Here is a 20,271-nt window from a genome sequence, read left to right on the forward strand (position 1 = left end):
CTTTGAAACGCTTCGTGCGCGCGAATCTTTTGTTGAATTTGGCTCATCTTGAAACACCCATACAGTCGACTGCTGTTTACTTTCGGGGTCATACGCGTAAATCCATCATTCAGCATCTCTCATAGACATGTTTCGAAGCACTGCGATCGGTGATTTTGAGCATTTTTTCGACCAATCGCACGAGCCTTTTTTGAGCGATTAACAAATTTTTTGACGGTCAAATGTTCATGCAATATTGAATGTATACTGGTGCCACTAATACCTAAAGTTGTCTCAATATCACGAAAAGTGAAATGACGATTTTGCAATATCAGTTGGCACACAACATCAATGGTTTCCGTAACAACAACTAATTTTGGATAACCTTCACGAATTCTTGGAGTGAACTACGATCTCGGTTGAATTTACCGTACCATTGATAAGCACTGGCCATTGTCGAAGCTTCATCGTACAAATTTGAATCAAGTTCATCGATGCACTGTTGATGAATTAATCCACGTCGAAAGTTGCCAACTAATAATCGTTCACGATTTAATTTAAGTTTGAATCTTTTAGGATGCTGTAATGTTCTGAATACTAATAACCTCAAAAATGTCAAGCTTTACGATAGAGTTGTCACTTGGCAGATTTCAACACTATAAGGTTGCCCAATCCCGAAATATAGAAGGCAACCCTAGTACAACATTTTAGACATACTTGATGTCAAGAAAATTTTAAATTTCTTTAAAAAAATTATCTAAATCAAAATATTTGTTTGCAATAAACATAAGTTTATTTTAGTGTTCGTTTAACAGGTTTTTTATGACGGCGCCAGAGGTTATTATATTTTTTGTATTAAAAAGTTTATTTATTTATTTTTTTTTAACATGAAAACATTTCCTAAGTTTTTTTCTAAAAAAATGTTCTCGAGTTTTCTCCACAAGTTTCGATATATTTTTATTACTAATCATCTTAATTATATTGATTCTGATCACTGGATTTTGGATAATGCTTTAAATGCCGAAACCCCTTGCAATGACAACACCGATTGCCTGTGAAAACGAACAAAAAAGGTGCAACACTGATATAAAACCAAAAAACGCATTTGGATTTTGGTATTATATTAAAAATATTTAATATCGAATTTTGTTGTCGCGGCACTAAACAATTGATATGCTTCTTCTTGGTAAATTAATCAGCTGTGTTGAAGAAATTGTAAAGCAAGCACAATACACGCGTCACGCACTTTCTTTTGTATTTGCAACAACGCTATTATTTAGATCGAAGAATAAAAGCGTCTTCAGCATCTGATTGAAAGTGTAACCATCTGCCCCGTAGGCCAGCTACGGTGTAAAATGGGTTGCACTTTTGCTCTTGCGATGGGTAACACCTTGTCAATCGAACGTGCACATTTTGGGTAGGCTGCACTGAATTTTCCAATCGAACAAAAATTTTTGATTTATGGGGAGTAAGGTTAAAATATGCAACATATTTTTTACCAATCGAAATCACTATAAGACTTATTCAATTATGAATTGGATTGAAATTTAAGAGAAACCCCCATTTCAACACAAGAATGATTTAATTTGTTTACCAACAATAATTGGAAATAAGTCACCTTGCCTGAGTTCGCTGAATTGCTATCCAATGTCATGTTGTTGGTTGTCGTTTGATGTGATAGTATATTGACCCACATCTGTTTAAAGACTTAGAGTTTGTTATGCAAAAACAAAAACCGTATTATCAAATATGTGGTATGTTCAGAAAGAATTCAAATAAAAAAATTCATGAATTATATGTTAGGTCTTCGAAACATTGTCTCTCGCTCTGTCTCACTTTGTTGTGGAGGTGTGTCTTCAATTACTAGGTTGACAGACAGCATCCACATGGACTATACTAACATTTCAAACTTTGGGTTCAATGTACCATGAACCTCTTCCCCTTCTCTCTGTACTATTTTATATGTTAGGCTAACAAATATTTTTCGAAAATGTCTCCTTGCCAAATTCATGGATTTATCTAATAGAACAAAATAAAAGGATTTCCAGGAAACCATAAAATTTTACCAAACTGTACTGGATCAATATATTAGGGTAAATTGAAATTATATTTAAAATTCAAAGCTAACAAATTAATATAACTAGGTTATGTTAAATATATAATATATTTGTCCTAACATTTCCATCTAAACATCAATAAGTACAACTACAAAAACACGATAAAGATACGACGAGATGTTCATTGCAAGACCTAACATAACTTGGTCAAATGGTCTGGCTGCTTAAGCTAAAAATGTTCACAGTTTTGATAGTTTTGCTGAAGATTCTTCTCCTTTTACTCATAAACTTGCAAAAAATTCTAAATATCGCGTCAATGTTTTAATTGGAAGAAAGTTTTTATTTAGGACAAGACTCTTGAACATTTGATGATGCAAATTTAAATTTGTATGTCTTTCAACTAAGTAAAATGTTCCTTAAAATGATAAAAAAATATCATCTTTAAATTAACTGATATATTGTAGATAAAAACGATTCAAATATAGCCTAAACATTTTTTTGTTGACTTTGCATTTTTTACTTTGAAGCATTTGTTATAATGTGGATTTCAAACTGAAAGTTTCATTAATATATCTACCATAAAAAAGATATTGAAAATTTTATAAATGAGATCTGTATGCTAATTTTAATTTTATTGATCCTAGATATAAAGCAATATAAGTCATTAAAATGTCTTTATTTTAAAGAAGCTGCATCTTTGAATCGGAATGAATACCAAAATCCTTAAAGGAAGATCAAATTCATTGGATCCAAGTAAACTTTTTTTTGAGTGTAGTGTTGCTTACAGCTTATCGTAAAGCTTGACATTTTTGAAGTTATACGTACTAAGAATGTTTTGGCATTGTGTTGTTTGCAGCAACTTAAAAGATTCCGGAAGATTCAGTTGTTCCGGAAACCATTGATGCTGTGCGCCAACTGATATTGGAAGACCGTCATGTGACATATTGTGAGATTGAGACTACCTTAGGCATTAGTGGGACCAGCATCATGGTTGCCACAGTTGGTACAATTCTACCAAAAATTATGATTTTTTTACTGTTTGCTAGATAGGTAGAATTCATTATGTTCTGTTCGATTTAGCAAAATATTCCTTTCCAACTCCGATAGAAAAAAAAATTTGACAAAATTTTTTTTTAAATAATATTTTGTCAAAATTTTCTATAGAAATAAAATTTTGTCAAAATTTTCTATAGAAATAATATTTTGACAACATTTTCTATAGAAATAAAATTTTGGCAAAAATTCTATAAAAATAAAATTTTGGCAAAATTTTCTGTAAAAATAACATTTTGGCAAAACTTTCTATGGAACTAATATTTTGGCAAAATTTTCCATAGAAATAAAATTTTGACAAAATTTTCTTTAGAAATAAAATTTTACCAAATTTTCTTTAGAAATAAAATTTTACCAAATTTTCTTTAGAAATAAAATTTTAGCAAAATTTTTTTATAGAAATAAAATGTTGACAAAAAAATAAAATAAAATTTTGACAAATTTTCCCAAAAGAAAACATTTTGACAAACTTTTCTGTTGAAATTAAATTTTTGTAAAATATTAAAATATTTTATTATATTACATATTGTATTATTGTATATTATAAAGGGTGATTTGTTAAGAGCTTGATAACTTTTTTTTAAAAAAAAACGCATAAAATTTTCAAAATCTCATCGGTTCTTTATTTGAAACGTTAGATTGGTCCATGACATTTACTTTTGGAAGATAATTTCATTTAAATGTTGACCGCGGCTGCGTCTTAGGTGGTCCATTCGGAAAGTCCAATTTTGGGCAACTTTTTCGAGCATTTCGGCCGGAATAGCCCGAATTTCTTCGGAAATGTTGTCTTCCAAAGCTGGAATAGTTGCTGGCTTATTTCTGTAGACTTTAGACTTGACGTAGCCCCACAAAAAATAGTCTAAAGGCGTCAAATCGCATGATCTTGGTGGCCAACTTACCGGTCCATTTCTTGAGATGAATTGTTCTCCGAAGTTTTCCCTCAAAATGGCCATAGAATCGCGAGCTGTGTGGCATGTAGCGCCATCTTGTTGAAACCACATGTCAACCAAGTTCAGTTCTTCCATTTTTGGCAACAAAAAGTTTGTTAGCATCGAACGATAGCGATCGCCATTCACCGTAACGTTGCGTCCAACAGCATCTTTGAAAAAATACGGTCCAATGATTCCACCAGCGTACAAACCACACCAAACAGTGCATTTTTCGGGATGCATGGGCAGTTCTTGAACGGCTTCTGGTTGCTCTTCACTCCAAATGCGGCAATTTTGCTTATTTACGTAGCCATTCAACCAGAAATGAGCCTCATCGCTGAACAAAATTTGTCGATAAAAAAGCGGATTTTCTGCCAACTTTTCTAGGGCCCATTCACTGAAAATTCGACGTTGTGGCAGATCGTTCGTCTATTCATGATGAAATGTCAAAGCATACTGAGCATCTTTCTCTTTGACACCATGTCTGAAATCCCACGTGATCTGTCAAATACTAATGCATGAAAATCCTAACCTCAAAAGAATCACCCTTTATAAAGGGTGATACGGTCAAAATTTGGTCAAGGGAAAACGCGTGTAAATCGGTGAAATCGTTTATTTAAAAAATCAAATTAAATTTCTTTTTCATGTTCAATTAGTATAAAATTCATGAAAAATATTCAGTTAGGCTTTCGCTTTTCCAAATCCGAATTGCCGGGCCTCACGCTTGACACCTGCCATCAGATTTTGTACAGCCACCTTGTCCACCTTCTTCGCCTCAGAAAGCCAGTTTGCCTTGAGTTTTTTTGGTCTTCTTTAGGTTCCGCTTGACAATAGCCCAGTATTTCTCAATTGGGCGGAGCTCTGGCGTGTTGGGAGGGTTCTTGTCCTTGGGAACCACCTGCACGTTGTTGGCGGCGTACCACTCCATGGCCTTTTTACCGTAATGGCAAGATGCCAAATCCGTTTATTCAAACACTCTTTCACGTAAATTTCTTGGTTGACAGTCCCGGAAGCTATGAAAATGCTGCTTTTCAAGCCACAGGTCCAGATGGCTTGCCAAACCAGATATTTCTTTGCGAACTTTGACAGTTTTATGTGCTTGAAAATATCTGCTACCTTTCCCCTTCCTTTTGCCGTATAAAACTCCTGTCCCGGAAGCTGTTTGTAGTCGGCTTTGACGTAGGTTTCGTCGTCCATTACCACGCAGTCAAACTTCGTCAGCATCGTCGTGTACAGCCTCCGGGATCGCGCTTTGGCCGTCGTATTTTGTTTATCATCGCGATTTGGAGTCACTACCTTCTTGTAAGTCGATAGTCCGGCTCGTTTTTGGCTCGATGCACGGTTGTAGACGATACACCCAGCTTATTTGCGGCATCTCGGAGAGAGAGGTTAGGGTTTCGCTTGAAACTACCGGCAACTCTCTTTGTTGTCTCAGCGGCTTCCGGGTTTCGATTTCCCCCCGATCCAGACTTCCTGGCTGTCGACAAACGTTCCCCAAACACTTTAATTACATTTGTAACGGTTGATTTGGCAACTTTTAGCGATTTTGCCAGCTTTGCGTGCGAGTAGCTCGGATTTTCGCGATGCACGAGCAAAATTTTGATACGCTGCTCTTCTTGCTTGGACGGCATTTTGACAACTGAAGAGTGAATTCCATAATCAAAATAGGAGCAACATTCTACACACCTTCAAAATTAGGGGTGTTCAGGTTTTTAAATGCAAAATTGAAAGAAATACGTCAAGTTTATATTGACCAAATTTTGACAGTATCACCCTTTATTGTACCATAAATCTAATATCGTCTCATAAATGTACACAAAAGGTACTAAATCATTCGCGGGGATACTACGGTACTGAAAAAGTATTGAAGAAAGTACTATAGTACTGCATTTTCCATTCCTGGATGAAACATGCAAAGATAATTGAGTATAACAAGATTAAGCATTGTGCTCTTATAAAGAGAACACAAATGTCAAGGTGTAGAGGGCTATGAGAAAAAAATTGTTTTATTTGTCAATTTTTTCCAAAGCAGCTCTGCCCAGGAATAAATTTAAAACGGCAATATTCACATAAAACCATAATGAATATTCGCTTTAAAATACACATACGTTTTATTTTAATTTTCTACAATCGTTTTGGTATTGCTTTTCCGGGTTTTTATTCAGAAATTTATGAAAAACACAAATGTTATGATATTTTCCAACGCAAACGGCAGTACATTTGAGAGACACGTCGACGCAAACTTTATGATATTTTGTTGGCAGAGTCCTCTGGTGCTTCAGTTTTCCTATGACAAGACTGCATCTTCTTCTCAATTATCTTTGAAACATGTGGGTTCAGTGTTACCAGTATTGCGGATTTCCCCAAAATTTGGGGATATTATTTCGTGGATGGGGATTAAATATTTGAATTAGGAATTTTGATAAATGTTGGGGATTTTTGTGTGGGGATTTATTCGCAATATGTTCAGTATAATAAATCAAGTTTACATAAATTTTTATATTTTTACATTATTAAGAAATAATAAAAGCTATTCGTTAATTTATAATTTTACTCTTCTTTACTAAAACACTTTTCTGCAACTGTGATAATTTCATGAGGAATGATTTGGACAATATATCCTATAAATATAGAAATGATGAATATGGTTATCCTTCGCATCGAACTACCAACCAATTTTATTACTAGACTATTTAGAAGTAAATTTTCGTTCATAAATGCATGATGATCGAACTTCAATTTGTCCACTTCTTTAGGTTTGATGCAAATTCAATGTTTTGGATGTGAATTAATAAATGTTGTGATATTTTGACAAATAAATAATTTTTAAATTTATTTATGATTTTTAATGCATTCTAACGCCTGTCTGGAACGTTTGACAACAAATGTTTTCAAAACTTCACTATTTTTCTAGAATGGATTTAACATTTTTTCGGCAACATTTAAATAATTTGAACCACTTTGTTATGACAAGTCTATATAAAATTCATTGCTTCTGAGCCAGTTTTGCACCACTTCTGGATTCAAAAAGAACATTGTCATACCTTTATTGGCTACGCTTTTTTTGCTAGGACGTATTAAACAATATAACTATGTTATTATTCGTACATTAGGACCCACCCTATGGTGCACAAAAGTCATATGCGATTTACATATATGCTTATTCCTTTCATATATCATATTATTTAAATATTGAATTATACTGAGACGTAATATTGTTGTTTAAATAATAACAAGTTTTTATTAGTATTTCACCTAATCAAGGATTAGGAATAAACTAATATTAGTAGATTTTATTCTAAAATAAAAAAAAAAAACTACATATACTTTAAGCTCTGTAGATTTAATTGAGATATTATAAACAAGTTCAATGTTTGACTTTTTGTCGTTTTGGTTAAATTTATCAAAATTTTTCTTTTTCAAATTCCTCACCTTTTCATTCTTATCCGTCGGACCTTTTGTTTTATTTTACCTCAGCATAAGAAGGAATTGTAGACAGACACACCATAATACATAATACAAGAAAAAATTCAATAATTCATAGTAAACTCCATAATTTTTTTTATCGAAAAGGGACCATCGAATTACTTACCATTGACCAGAAATTGCGTAGCAAATTAAACAAATCTTCCGATGCTATGGGAAACCAACTCATACCTAACAGTCCCAGAGGACCCTGACATTACCAAACACAACCAAAACAAAACAGGCATGCAATGTTGACATCCTTACCATTGTAATTCAATGGAATTCACATGTTAGCATTCCTTAAAGAAATGTGAAGAGTAAAAGGTTAGGCGATTAGTAAAATTTGTCCTCCAAAGCCTTCGTACCCCGAAGTATGCAAGGACAAATGTATAAAACGTCTTATAATGGTATAATGTAGCCCACACTTACAACTATTTTCTCGTTTTTTTTTTTATTATTTTTTTTTATTTTGAAACATGAAAGGACACAACCTACATTTATTTCATTTTCTTTCACATCATCTATGTACGAGGTTTTTATTTTTCATTTTAATTCTTAAAGACATTTACGTATTGGGCGGCCTACGGTTCTACAGCCTCAATTAAATTATTTAGCAAATTCTTCTTATGACATTAAATTATTTAAATCACACTTTGCAAAAATTTGATTGGCAAGTAAAATTCAGAGTAAAACTATCAATAAAAAAATTGCGAATGCACCCTGAGAAGGAATATGATCTCCTCCTAGAGCGAAATGTTTATTTTTGTATTTTTGCAGCAAAAATTTTGATTTCCTGCCAAACATTAAATTGTTTTTGAAATCAGATACAGATAATATACGAGAAAATAACATGGTTGGGAAAAAAAATTTACATGTTCATGACCAAAAAATTACTTTTTACTCAATCCGGAAAACGTTCGCTGGAGAAGACGAAGACTGTACCATGGACTGCACGCAAAGAAGGAACATGATCACCATGAACATGTTTCAAGAGCCATATTTTATTTTTGCACGGTGAACTTGGACATTTTTGTCGCAAAAATGTACATGGTTGCCGAAATCACAAACATAATTTTCGAAAACATAACATGGTTGCGACAAACAAGTAACATGTTCACCGTCCAAAAATATCATTTTGCTCTTAGAACATGTTTGAGTTGATCATATTCCTTCTCTGGGTGTGGAAAGGGTAAATTCACGTTTTTCTGGGTTTCAGAATGTGTGATCGACATCAGGAAGGATAAAACGAGCATAGGCTCAATTATTGGATCTGTTCGATGCCGACGTGAAGGAATAATTTATAACAACTCCTATCCATGGTTGCCACAGTTGGTAGAATTCTACCAAAAATGGTAGATTTTCTACTGTTGGTAGATTGGTAGAATTCTTTGTGTTTTGGTAGATTTTGCAAAGAGGAGAAATAAACTCTTGACAAAATTTTCTATAGAAATAAACTTTTGACAAAATTTTCTATATAAATAAATTCTTTACAAAATTTTCTATAGAAATAAAATTTTGACAAAATTTTCTATTGAAATAAAATGTTGACAAAATGTTTATAGAAATAAAATGTTGTGGAAAAATAAATCGCCACATTTCCAAAATGTTTGTAATTTATTTCGTAGACTAAGAACTTATGGGACCACGATCTTAAAAAGAAAAATTAAAATTTGATTTTAATATACTAAAGTGGTACCAAAAAATACAGGACACATCTAACAGAAAAAATTTGACCTATTGGGTGTCAGATTCTCTTTTTTCAGTTTTTTTTTACTTTGCATCGAAGAACTTATCTAATTTTAAATATTTAAAATTCTATTGATAATTCAATTTAATGCATTTCCCTTGATTGATTTTTTCTAGTTCATCCTGCCCAATGAATACAACATCTCCAAAATCATCTTTGGCCAAATTGGGTATTCATACCAAACAAAAATCCCTTAAGGTTATGGTTTTAGGCCAAAGTGGTGTTGGCAAAACAGCCATGGTTGTACGTTTCATAACACGACGTTTCATAGGAGAATATGATCCTAATTTGGAGAAAATATATACGTTCAGTACCTCACTGGATAATGACTACGTCCAATTTGATATCCTCGATGCAACGGGACAACAAAATGTGAGTATCAAAGATCAATGCACAACATTTCCAACGAGGATTTGGAAAAGCTAACTGATAAAGTTCTACTGAATATTTCAGGAAACTGATTGTGCCAAACTGGAATCGAATATACGCTGGGCAGATGCCTTCATACTCATGTATTCCGTAACGGACAAATGCAGTTTTGATGAATGCAACCGGCTGAAATTCCTCATCAACTACAATAAGAGGAGACGTAAAATGGGCTCGAACAATAAGGATTGCATAGATGTTCCAGTTATATTGGTGGGCAATAAAACCGATCAAATTGGTGATCGAATGGTTAGTGTTGAAGAGGGTCATCGAATATTTCGTGATCTATCGTGTGCTTGCTTCCATGAGATTTCTGTGAGAGAAAGTGTTGATCAGGTAAGTTAGCAAATTATGGCAAAGGGATGTAACTTAGATGTAACTTTTCGGTGTGAATTTTGTCTTCCTTAGGTCCAAGCGGTATTTCGAGATGTTTTTCGTTTTTGGCGAGTCTTTAGTAAAATTCCCAAACTCAAACGTTCCACAAGTGATGTACAAAACGATTCTCTTAGTCCCGATTCGGGTTGCTCATTTTACGATGCCTCATCGTTGGCAAATGAGACAAGACGCTCGTTTCTAGTCATTGGCAGTGCTTGCTTGGAGGAAAATGATCATTCCGAGTCCAACGATGAAATAGGCTCGAGTAGTTCGAATAACTGTCACAGTGAATTGGAGACACCATTCCGTAGTAGAGCTTCAACCGATGGTACCTTGCTGTCGAGACCACGACGATGGCGCTATCCTCCACCAGGCTGTTTGCTGCCACATACAAATCGAGTCGAGCGACGCATGAGTATTTCGACGCGAGGAAGTAATGCCAGCTATTAATTTACATATAAGGATCTCGTTAAACACCCCCCTCCCTTGGTTTCAGTGGATGTATTGAGTTTTATTTGTGTTTTGTTTTTAAGGAAACCCACAACTGAAAAATGACTGTAAATAGCTTAGAACAAATATATGATATATTTTTTAAAATGTATTTATTTATAAATATAATCAAATGAAAATCTAATGCCAAGTGCATAAACTGTTTCGCATTTTTGTTTGTCTTTAATCATCATCAAATTTCAGCAAATATTCTTCGGCTCTGAGGGCAAGCTCTCGAATATTACGCAAACATCCAGCTGCGGCCAATTGTAGTTCTTTATTTGTGGATCCCACACATTCCAAGAGGAAAGGTACCACACCACTCTGAAACACAAAAAGTATTTTAATAATAATAAGCTCGTCCATAGAAAGACAATCCATAGATGAAGGTATATTTTCTAGATTCTATCGGGAGCATCGGTCAGTCTGGTTTGCAAAATAGCGCCAAATGTGGGAATCACAAGGAATTAGACTTTGGCGAAACCTCCTGAGAGTGAAGGGATCTTAGAAATCATAAGCTATGGTTTTAAACTGTATGGTTAAATAGGTTCTGGCATCCACTCAAAAGACCTCGAATTAATATCGCACACAGAAATGTTAACAATAAAAGGGGTAGCAAATTATCTGAGATGCTATGTTCGCATTTGTGTTCACAAAAATAAATACCGAAACCGTCAACCATTAATCAAATCCACTGCCATAGACTGACGTATATTTATCAACAAGATGGCTGGGCAGATCAATGTATGTATGAAGGCTATATAAAAACATAGACCTAGACGATATATCCCGTCTGCGAACTTGACCAAAAGGAATCTATGCCAAATTTCAGCACGATTGCGTACTTATGAAGAAGACTCTAGCGTAGCTACAAACGGATGGACAGACATGGTTATAATGTCTTCTCCTTGATCAAAATATATATGCTTTATGGTATATAGTCGGAAATCGACATTTCGATGTGTTACAAACGGAATGACATACTTTTTACCTTTCTATGGTGGTGGGTATAAAATAGGACCTGTAGACCTACATCGGGATAATATTGGAGCTATTTCCGAAGATGGAAGAATATAATCTATGGTCATATCAAATTACGATTTGGAGCCAAATTTTTAACTTTTTGAACATGCAAACATTATTACCTGCCTCAGAAATTAGCAATAGGTTGGTGAGGACCAAATTCATAATCCAAAACTTCCACTAATCGGTTCTAATTATCTTCAAAATCGACCTGGAAAAAGTCGATTTAATCGGAGAAGCTACATTCCTAAATTTTATTAAGCCTATTTTCCAAAAATATGAAAATTTCCTAATTATGCCAAACAAGAAGAACTATATTAGTATCCTCTCAAGTGTGCGAGAATTATAGAAAAATCGAAAAAGAGCAAAATCGGTCAGTGGTTCGATTCGAGGATCCCTGTAACCAACTACCATGGATGATAAAGAATAAACAACCTCCATGAAATTTTGGCAAACTTATTGAAGGTGCGCGAAGTAATTGAGACAATAGGGATTTCAAAAAATCACGTAGATAATATCTTGGAAGCCAATAATGTCGGTGACATTTCTCAGTGTTTCAAAGCTTCTCTTAGTGGCAATGTGAAAAGCTGTTCGGATTCGTCTGTAAAAAGACGGTCCGTTGTCACACGCAGATATTTTTAATGGGGAACATGGAACATTTTTGCAGCAAATACTTTGTCTTCTCTCCAAACATAAAACGGTTGTCGAAATCAGATACAAAATGTCCGCGAAAATAACATGGCTGCGAAGAACATGTTCACCGCCCAAATATTACATTTTGCTCCAGGAGGTGATCATATTCCTTCTCTGAATGCTAAGCATAGAATCGGGCGGAACTCATTGATATGAGAGAAGTTCTCCACGTGTAGTATCATAATGGACTGAATAGTCTAAGTGTGCCTAAACTAACGGGCTCCTCCTATACATAACCTAAGTTAACCTAGGCCCGAAATGCTGAAGGCGAAATGACTGTCCTTCGATGGGTGCAATGTATGTGCAACCCTGAGAACATTTGTATGGAGTGGTGAAAGCAATTGTTTTCCAAAACGAAATTTTCATTTGGCTCAAATAAAAGCGAGCCTAGAAATGGTATAATCTTCCAAAATGTGCATATGCCCTTAACATAAATTCTAGCCCAACTCCAATTTTTGTACCTAAAGATTCTTTACCGAGAAAATAAAAACAGCTAGCAGTTATAGAAGCAAACTTACCTGATGCATCGTTATACAATTTTGTGGATCCATGGATAATTTCTCCAAAGCCATAGCGGTAGTACGATGTACCTCAGGATCATCACTGGTCATATAGGAGACAATGGGTGTAACAGTACGCATACGTCCCAATTCTTGAGTATTGGTGCCATATGTAGCACAACTAGCTATAGCAGCAGCTAGATTTTTTCTTAGTAAATCTTCCGTAGTATTAACTGAAGGAAAACGTATATAAAATATTTCGGAACAATGAGCCTCTACCCAATTTGCTAAACTCACCTAAATCGGCCAATTTGTAGATAACTTTTAAATCTGTTAAAATTGCCAAATTGGTACTATCCTTGGCTATAGTTGCGATTGCTGCACACACAGCCGATAGGACCAGAATATCTTTGGATTTCAATAGGCCCACAACCAACTCCATGGCGCCAACTAAACTTCTTACCAATTCACCAGATTCCTTGGCATTCCCTACACAAGGACATATAGCATAGGCCGCATAGGCTTGTACCCGGGGATTGGTATTCTTCAGCAATGACCATATGAGACGAACAGCATCCAGATCTTCTAAAATTCTCATACTCTCTGTATCTTCGGCACACTCCTTCAATGCTTTAGCCAAATTTTCGAGCAAAGGAGCATGGGAAGAATTCAATAGGGATACCAAGGAGGGTAAACCATTAGCATTGCGTAGAACTTCACGATTATGTTGGAAACGTACACACTCAGCAATAGCCCCCACGACATTAGTCAAGACCTCATCGGATTCATCGTTGAGCAGAGCCACCAGATGATTTACAGTACGAAGCTGATCAAATTTGATGACATTTGCATCCGAAACAGCGCACATCCATATAGCTCCGGTAGCTCCAATCAGTAATGGCTTATTTTCCCTCACCGTTTTATCTTTAATTATTGAGACCAGTGGTTCCAAACCACCAGCTTCCTTAACCAAATCTCTGGTGGCCTGGTCAAAGGCACATTTGTAAATTGCTGTACTGCCTTCCATTTTTAAATCTAAACTTGGGGAATTTAAATGATTGACAATGTCCGCTATCATTTCCTCTGTCCTAATGGCCAGTTGAAATTTAGGCTAGACAACAAAAGTAAACATTGTATCTAGGGTATTTCGTGATGAATTTTATATTACCTGTGAGGCACACTTCTGTATGGTACCCATTATTGGAATAACCACATCAATGTGACAAGATTTAAGAAGTCTGGCCATTAATGGCACAATTCCACTTTTACGCATTATTTCCTTGTTGTGTCGCGAGTCCGATAATGACCATAAGGCTCTAGCTCCTGCACGGGCCATATTCAAATGCTCTATTTCCTCATAGGTTAGTTCTTCACGTGGTGTTTGCAAAATACTTGAAGCCATTGAGAACGATTAACATTTATTGACAATTTATGTGCAAATCATAGAAAAATACAAATTAAATTAATTTTACAAGCTTTTCTATGAAATTATGAATACACGATTTTATTGTCATTTCATCGAATCCACGTATAACAGAAAATTTTCTATGCATATTTTCAGGCGCCTCAAGTGTCCACTATTCCGAACCCCTAAAAAAGGAATTAACTAAAAAGAGGCACAAACATGTAAAAAGAACGGCACTACAATAAGTGGCACAACGGTAACACTGGCGCCAGTGCATTCATTATTCTCCCGCTGGTGCAAAAACAAATTCTGTTTCGATTTCACTTTATCCTCCACAAAAAAAATTCTGATTCAATCACGAAAGGGTATAAAAGGGCATTACATTTTCCTGGTTTTAACAGCGCTTTGTGGAAATCTCAAAATGTGGAGTAAAATTTAGTTAAATTTTCGTGCGAGGTAGTTCATTCTTCCTATAAGACAGTTTACTTTTTTTCGGTGGATATAATTTTTAAATTAAAGACGTAACTATTTTCAATCAAAAGTGAATGGTATTAATTAATTTTTTAATTGAAAAAGTTTTCAGCTTCAATTAATTGGAAATATTTTGGTGAAGTTTTTTCTGCGTAGCTATTTTCAAGGCACCTGGACGTGGCTAATCAACGCTACGTGAGCTATGTTTAAAGGATTTATACCATTTAGAAGAAAAAGGGTTTTCGACTTCGCTTCACATTAAAAACAAAAGCATGAATTCGATGTAATTGAAATTTGTTTTAAGAGAATGTACTATACGCACACAAAAAAAATTGGATTCAATCACGACATTAATTAATTCAATTAATTTTTAATTGAAATGTCTTCAATCACGAAAATAATAGTATCAATCACCGAAGTCAATTAAACAATTAATTGATCCAAATCACAGAAATGATAGTATTAATTAAAAAATTATTTGAAAGTCAATTAAACAATTAATTGATACCATTAATTTTTGTGATTGATTTTTGTTTCAATTAAAAAATTTTTTGAATCAATTAAATTTTTAATTGAATATTTTTTAAAACTCAGTTAAGACTTTAAATGGAAAAATGTTCATGAAATTTTTTTCTGTATTGTATGGGATTTGATGCATCAAAAACATAAGTACCATTAGTGATGAATTACAATATGAAGTGAAAATCTTCTCTCTCCAGATTTCAAACAATCTAGAACCCTAACGAAAACTATTCAATTCTCACTAGATAATATTCCTTCCATAGGGATTTTCATAAAAAAAAAATTAATGGAATTTCATACAAACCTGATTACTCTGACACTCTCCTTCTCTCTCACCCCCTGTACAACCACAATACTTACTGTAACTTAATATCCAACAGGTCAACCAATTTCGGAATACCACCATAGGTACGCACGTATTTTCGAGCCAAACGCACTTTTGACACATTGGCCAATGTCTCGGCAGCTACGGTTTTCAAATCCTTCATGGATGAATTCAATATCTCTATAATCAATGGAATGCCATCCAAGTCCACGATGGTTTTGCGAATATCAATATTCAAAGATATGTCAGCCAATACCGTTAAAGCACCCAAACGGCACTTGGCATCATTACATTCCAATATATTGACCAGCACATCTAAGCCGCCAATGTCCTGGATGGCTAACTGATTGATTTGTGTCGTCAAATCGTAGTCCTGGAGACAACATAGTGCCACTATGGTAGCCGTTTGATTGCCTGCCTTAATGTACCTCACCAATTTCTGGATATTACAATAGTCTGCTGGTATTTCTGCAGTACGTGCCACATCTTTCCAACGTTCCTCCTCATCGGTAGAGGATTCCACTTCTGTGGAATCAGAGTCAAAAGCATGGACGGCATTTGCTTGGCGATCCCCAAAATGACCACTACCTCCTCCTTTAGGGTTATTCGAACGCCTCCCTCGTCTTGGTTTAGTGGTAGTTATGGTCGATTTCTTTTTTGAAGTTTTCTTAGTGGCGGAGCCTCCACTAAGATTTTGTATATCCATTTGGAAAAAATTCCCTCAAATGCACGTAAACAATGAATTACTGTAACAGCCAAAATCAAAAGAAGACAAAAATACAAAACTGACAATTGAACGGAAATCGAGTAAACAATGTTACCATATCAACGAAAAACGCAAAGGTAGATAGGATTGTTGCATGGCTTAGGATGGGGGTAATCACAACTGAATACTTCATCGTTAAGAAGGGATACACAACAACAACAATATGTAAAGAAAAAATATTATAAATACTAATAATAGAATTCTTCAAGTGAGGGTAATTATTTACTATGGGGGGCAATGTGTAAACACTGAGAAAAAAACGATTCTCAAAAGATGCTTTGGGGTAGAGGTGTGTCCATGACACGGATCCCAAGTACAAAAATTATAGATTTTTATTTGTTCTTGGTTCGCTGTATGCCCAGTGATATTCAGAATATACGATATTTACTTCTTTTGAAGTTGAAATTATGCAAGTCCGTGAAAGAGCACTTTTGGAGGCGTAATTACAATGGGTATTGATAGAGTTGTTTTTACAGTGTAATAAAGGTGTGCAGTGTAGTAATATAGATGAGAGTGGTAAAAATTCGAGATCGATACATATATGAATATTGAGGCAATAAATCTTTCTGATCAGTCTCTAAAATGCCTAATGGCACAGAGACGAAATGTATAAAGAAAAAAAAGAAAAAATCATCTTATGTGCTTATATTAGCCACATGTATTATACGTTTTCTCAACCCAGGAGAGAATTGTCACAAATTTACTATAGGTGAATTGTCTCCATGGATGCAGGTTTCGATGATACCCGATGACCCAATTTCGACAACCACTGATGACATTTATTAGAAACTTTCGAAAGCAATGAAAATGTTCTTTTTGTATCCGAAAGTAGTGCAAATTTGATTCAGAAGCAATGAATTTTACATGGGCTTATCAAGTCAACTTTTTAAGCATCCGCTGATTGGCTTTCGCATTAGTTCTTCAGATATGATTGTTCTTCTGTATTTCGAAGTTCATTTGAATAAAATAAGAAAAATTTGGAAAAAAAACTTTATCACTACATATAAACGTGAATAAAACTGGCAAACTAAATATTTTGTCGCGAATTCCACGTCTACTGAAAAATGGATCGGCCCACATTTAACAAATTTTTTGGAAAATTACCATTATATTACCTATCCTTACTGTGTTTTACACACAATAAAATTAAAAAAATAGAAAATTTAAATTTATTGCACAAACCACGTAAAACAGCGGATGTTCATACTTCACCTCAAGGGAAATTCTTGGGAAGTCAAAATTATGTCCATCTTCAGAAGAAAGTTTTGAATGTACATTAAAAGTAAAGTGACTTGGGAACAACTTTCACTTTTGTTTCGCTGGGATCTTCTGCAAAGGAGACACCGTGATGCAATGGTTAGCATGCCCGCCTTGCATACACAGGGTCGTGGGTTCGATTCCTGCTTTCAAGTTTCAAATGTAGACTAACGGTCATTTTCATGTAGCTCCGTTATGCTTTAACTGCCAGTTAACAGAAAGTAAATTACAAATGTCTTCTCTCCGGTTAACTTTAACTGAAGAATTTTCAGCAGTTAAGTTTCTAACTGACGTATGGAATATATAGGCAAGATACAGATATGTTCATAGTGCGGTTTAAAAGTTCGTTAGCTAACGAAGCACTAACGGAGTTTCATGAAAATGGGGGTAAGACTTAGTTGGTCGATTTTGCATGGTTGTTTTTTTTTTTAATTAGGAAAACATTTTTTACTTTGGCTTTAATTTTAAAGAAACCTTATGTTTCGGTACCAATACCAAGAGACTTTAAAGACAGAATTTTTGAATTTGAGTAAACTTATGGACACATTAAAACATGGCAGATTTGCCAAAAGCAATAAAACGTCCTTAGATTTCAATACTTTTTTGACCATTCAAAAGACCTGAAACTTAACATCGCTCTGAGATAATCACTGTAGTGTTTGTCAAGCTGAAATGTTGTCAATAAAAGAGTTGGCAAATTGGCTGAGATGCAAGGGACTTTCTCTTCCTCATCTCGAAAATGACCATAGACCATCCTGCCCAATGAATACAACATCTCCAAAATCATCTTTGGCCAAATTGGGTATTCATACCAAACAAAAACAATTTTGTTTGGTACAAAAAATGGTTCTCGGTGGTACAAGCTGCTACAATCGGTGTTAGTGTGTCACTTACATAGCAGTAAGGTTTGAACCCAGCTTGTCCTACCGCTTGGAGCACTTCTTTTAGATTGGACACATTCAAACCTGGGGAAATTGTTCCTATTGGAAAAAAAGCAAGGACAATATACCAGCCTTTCGTCAAGGAATGCATGGCATACACTTGCAATTTCCTGACATAATTCATTGGGCCTCCTTGGGCATTACACGACAATTCGTCTGATGTAATTGAGACGTATTTTTATATTTCTTGCAAAGAAGAACCGAAATATGCTAGGAAATCTCTCATCCGCTGAGATATACCTTGCTGCGGTATCCTCTCAGCCGCATGAGGTAAAATGATATGAACTGGTGGACCTAAAAAATTCAAAAATGAATGTGAACATTTGGAAATACTTATTCTCATACTACCTAGTCTGTTGAAAATGTAATTACGATTTCCAACCCTGTAATATCTCTGGAGCGCCTCATAAATTTCACCTTGATATTGTGGTGCCCGAGATGGCACCAATGGCAGTGGTGAGGAGGCTGTGATAAAAAACTTGTATGAAATATGATGTTAAAAGTGATAAAATAAACCTACATGAACTAGAACCATTATTTGGATTGTATGGTACTAAAATTTGGCACGTATTCGCCAAATTTGGCACGGTTTGGGACGTTGCTGTTGTTGGAAGAAAAATTATAATAAAATAAAGTTATATATAAAAATTATAATAATTTATAAAATATAAAAAGTGGGACTTACATGGACGTTCTACATCCTCAAATGCAATTTGCATTTGAGCAGTTTGAGCTGCCGACGACGTTGCTGTTGTTGGAACAAAAATTATAATAAAATTATAATATATAAAATAAAATTATATATAAAAATTATAATAATTTATAAAATATATAAAGTGGAACTTACATGGACGTTCTACATCCTCAAATGCAATTTGCATTTGAGCAGTTTGAGCTGCCGACGACGTTGCTGTTGTTGGAACAAAAATTATAATAAAATTATAATATATAAAATAAAATTATATATAAAAATTATAATAATTTATAAAATATATAAAGTGGAACTTACATGGACGTTCTACATCCTCAAATGCAATTTGCATTTGAGCAGTTTGAGCTGCCGACGACGTTGACGGATCTGTGAAAAAAAATCATTCAAATAAAGAAAATTGTAATTAAAAATTGCTACATTTACTTACTTGCAGCTATGGAAGGTTTGTATACTGTGTATCCCTCCATATACTTTGTGGGAATACCACACGGCCTCGTTTTTTTCCGGTTTATTCTTCGTGTTTTAGTAAAATGCTTATCGCATATCCTATAGTAGGATGGAAGCGCATCCGGATTTAAATTGAGGACAGCACATATTTCCTCGTAATTTTCGAAAGCACTCAGCATATATAAACTTCCTTGAATTTCGCTATTGCGGCAAATTATGCACAATTTATCCATGATTACGAAGTATTTTAATTTTCTAAATGGAATAAAGCAAATGAGAAACGAACTTTGTTTATCTAAAATTTCGTTTGGGAGAAAACAATTATTTTTTTGCGTGTAGAAATAAAAATTTGACAAAATTTTGCGTGAAAAATCCCTCATGTAAAAATGTGTGAATATTATTCTTATTCTAGGGCTATTTGACCATAATACTCTTATTTATTAATTATTTATATTGATTTGACCCATTTTTAATTTTATGAAATTACAGTCAAATTTCAAAAAGTTTTTTTTTCTGAGGAAAAAAACATTTTTTCGACATTAAATTTGGTAATACTGTTTGGAGAGAGTCTATTTCTTCTTTCGATTATAAGTACTTTTCTGAATTTAATACAAACGTTTCAAATGACATGCTTATCTAAAGATGAAAGATAAAGTTCTTTTTTACAAAAAATCTATGAAATTCTA

General features: G+C 34.5%; 3 protein-coding genes across 6 annotated transcripts in view; 1 reads left to right on the top strand and 2 right to left on the bottom strand.

Moving 5' to 3' along the window:
- Nucleotides 1-10,683, top strand: part of LOC142227348 (ras-related and estrogen-regulated growth inhibitor) — a 74,923-nt gene extending 64,240 nt beyond the window's left edge. For all 4 annotated transcript variants that reach the window (XM_075297824.1, XM_075297822.1, XM_075297823.1 and 1 more), the window contains exons 2-4: nt 9,350-9,605; nt 9,687-9,995; nt 10,068-10,683. In XM_075297824.1, coding sequence (XP_075153939.1) covers nt 9,363-9,605; nt 9,687-9,995; nt 10,068-10,484 — 969 coding nt within the window. In that variant the 5' untranslated portion in view covers nt 9,350-9,362 and the 3' untranslated portion in view covers nt 10,485-10,683. The remainder of the gene's footprint in view (nt 1-9,349; nt 9,606-9,686; nt 9,996-10,067) is intronic.
- gudu (Armadillo repeat-containing protein gudu) lies at nt 10,620-16,387 on the bottom strand. The gene is made up of 5 exons (XM_075297821.1): nt 15,498-16,387; nt 13,908-14,130; nt 13,037-13,850; nt 12,758-12,972; nt 10,620-10,847 (listed from the first exon to the last, which is right to left on the bottom strand). The coding sequence occupies exons 1-5, from the start codon at nt 16,166-16,168 to the stop codon at nt 10,707-10,709; spliced, it is 2,064 nt and encodes a 687-aa protein (XP_075153936.1). The 5' UTR covers nt 16,169-16,387; the 3' UTR covers nt 10,620-10,706.
- A 1,635-nt stretch (nt 16,388-18,022) lies between these two features.
- On the bottom strand, nt 18,023-19,833 carry LOC142225381 (uncharacterized). Its single transcript, XM_075295140.1, has 6 exons — nt 19,566-19,833; nt 19,436-19,504; nt 19,112-19,174; nt 18,947-19,027; nt 18,775-18,891; nt 18,023-18,720 (listed from the first exon to the last, which is right to left on the bottom strand). Exons 1-6 carry the CDS (start codon nt 19,816-19,818, stop codon nt 18,605-18,607), a joined length of 699 nt encoding a protein of 232 aa, XP_075151255.1. The 5' UTR covers nt 19,819-19,833; the 3' UTR covers nt 18,023-18,604.
- Between the last annotated feature and the right edge of the window lie 438 nt (nt 19,834-20,271).

This window comes from Haematobia irritans, chromosome 2, assembly GCF_050003625.1.
Source record: "Haematobia irritans isolate KBUSLIRL chromosome 2, ASM5000362v1, whole genome shotgun sequence".
Classification (NCBI taxonomy): domain Eukaryota; kingdom Metazoa; phylum Arthropoda; class Insecta; order Diptera; family Muscidae; genus Haematobia; species Haematobia irritans.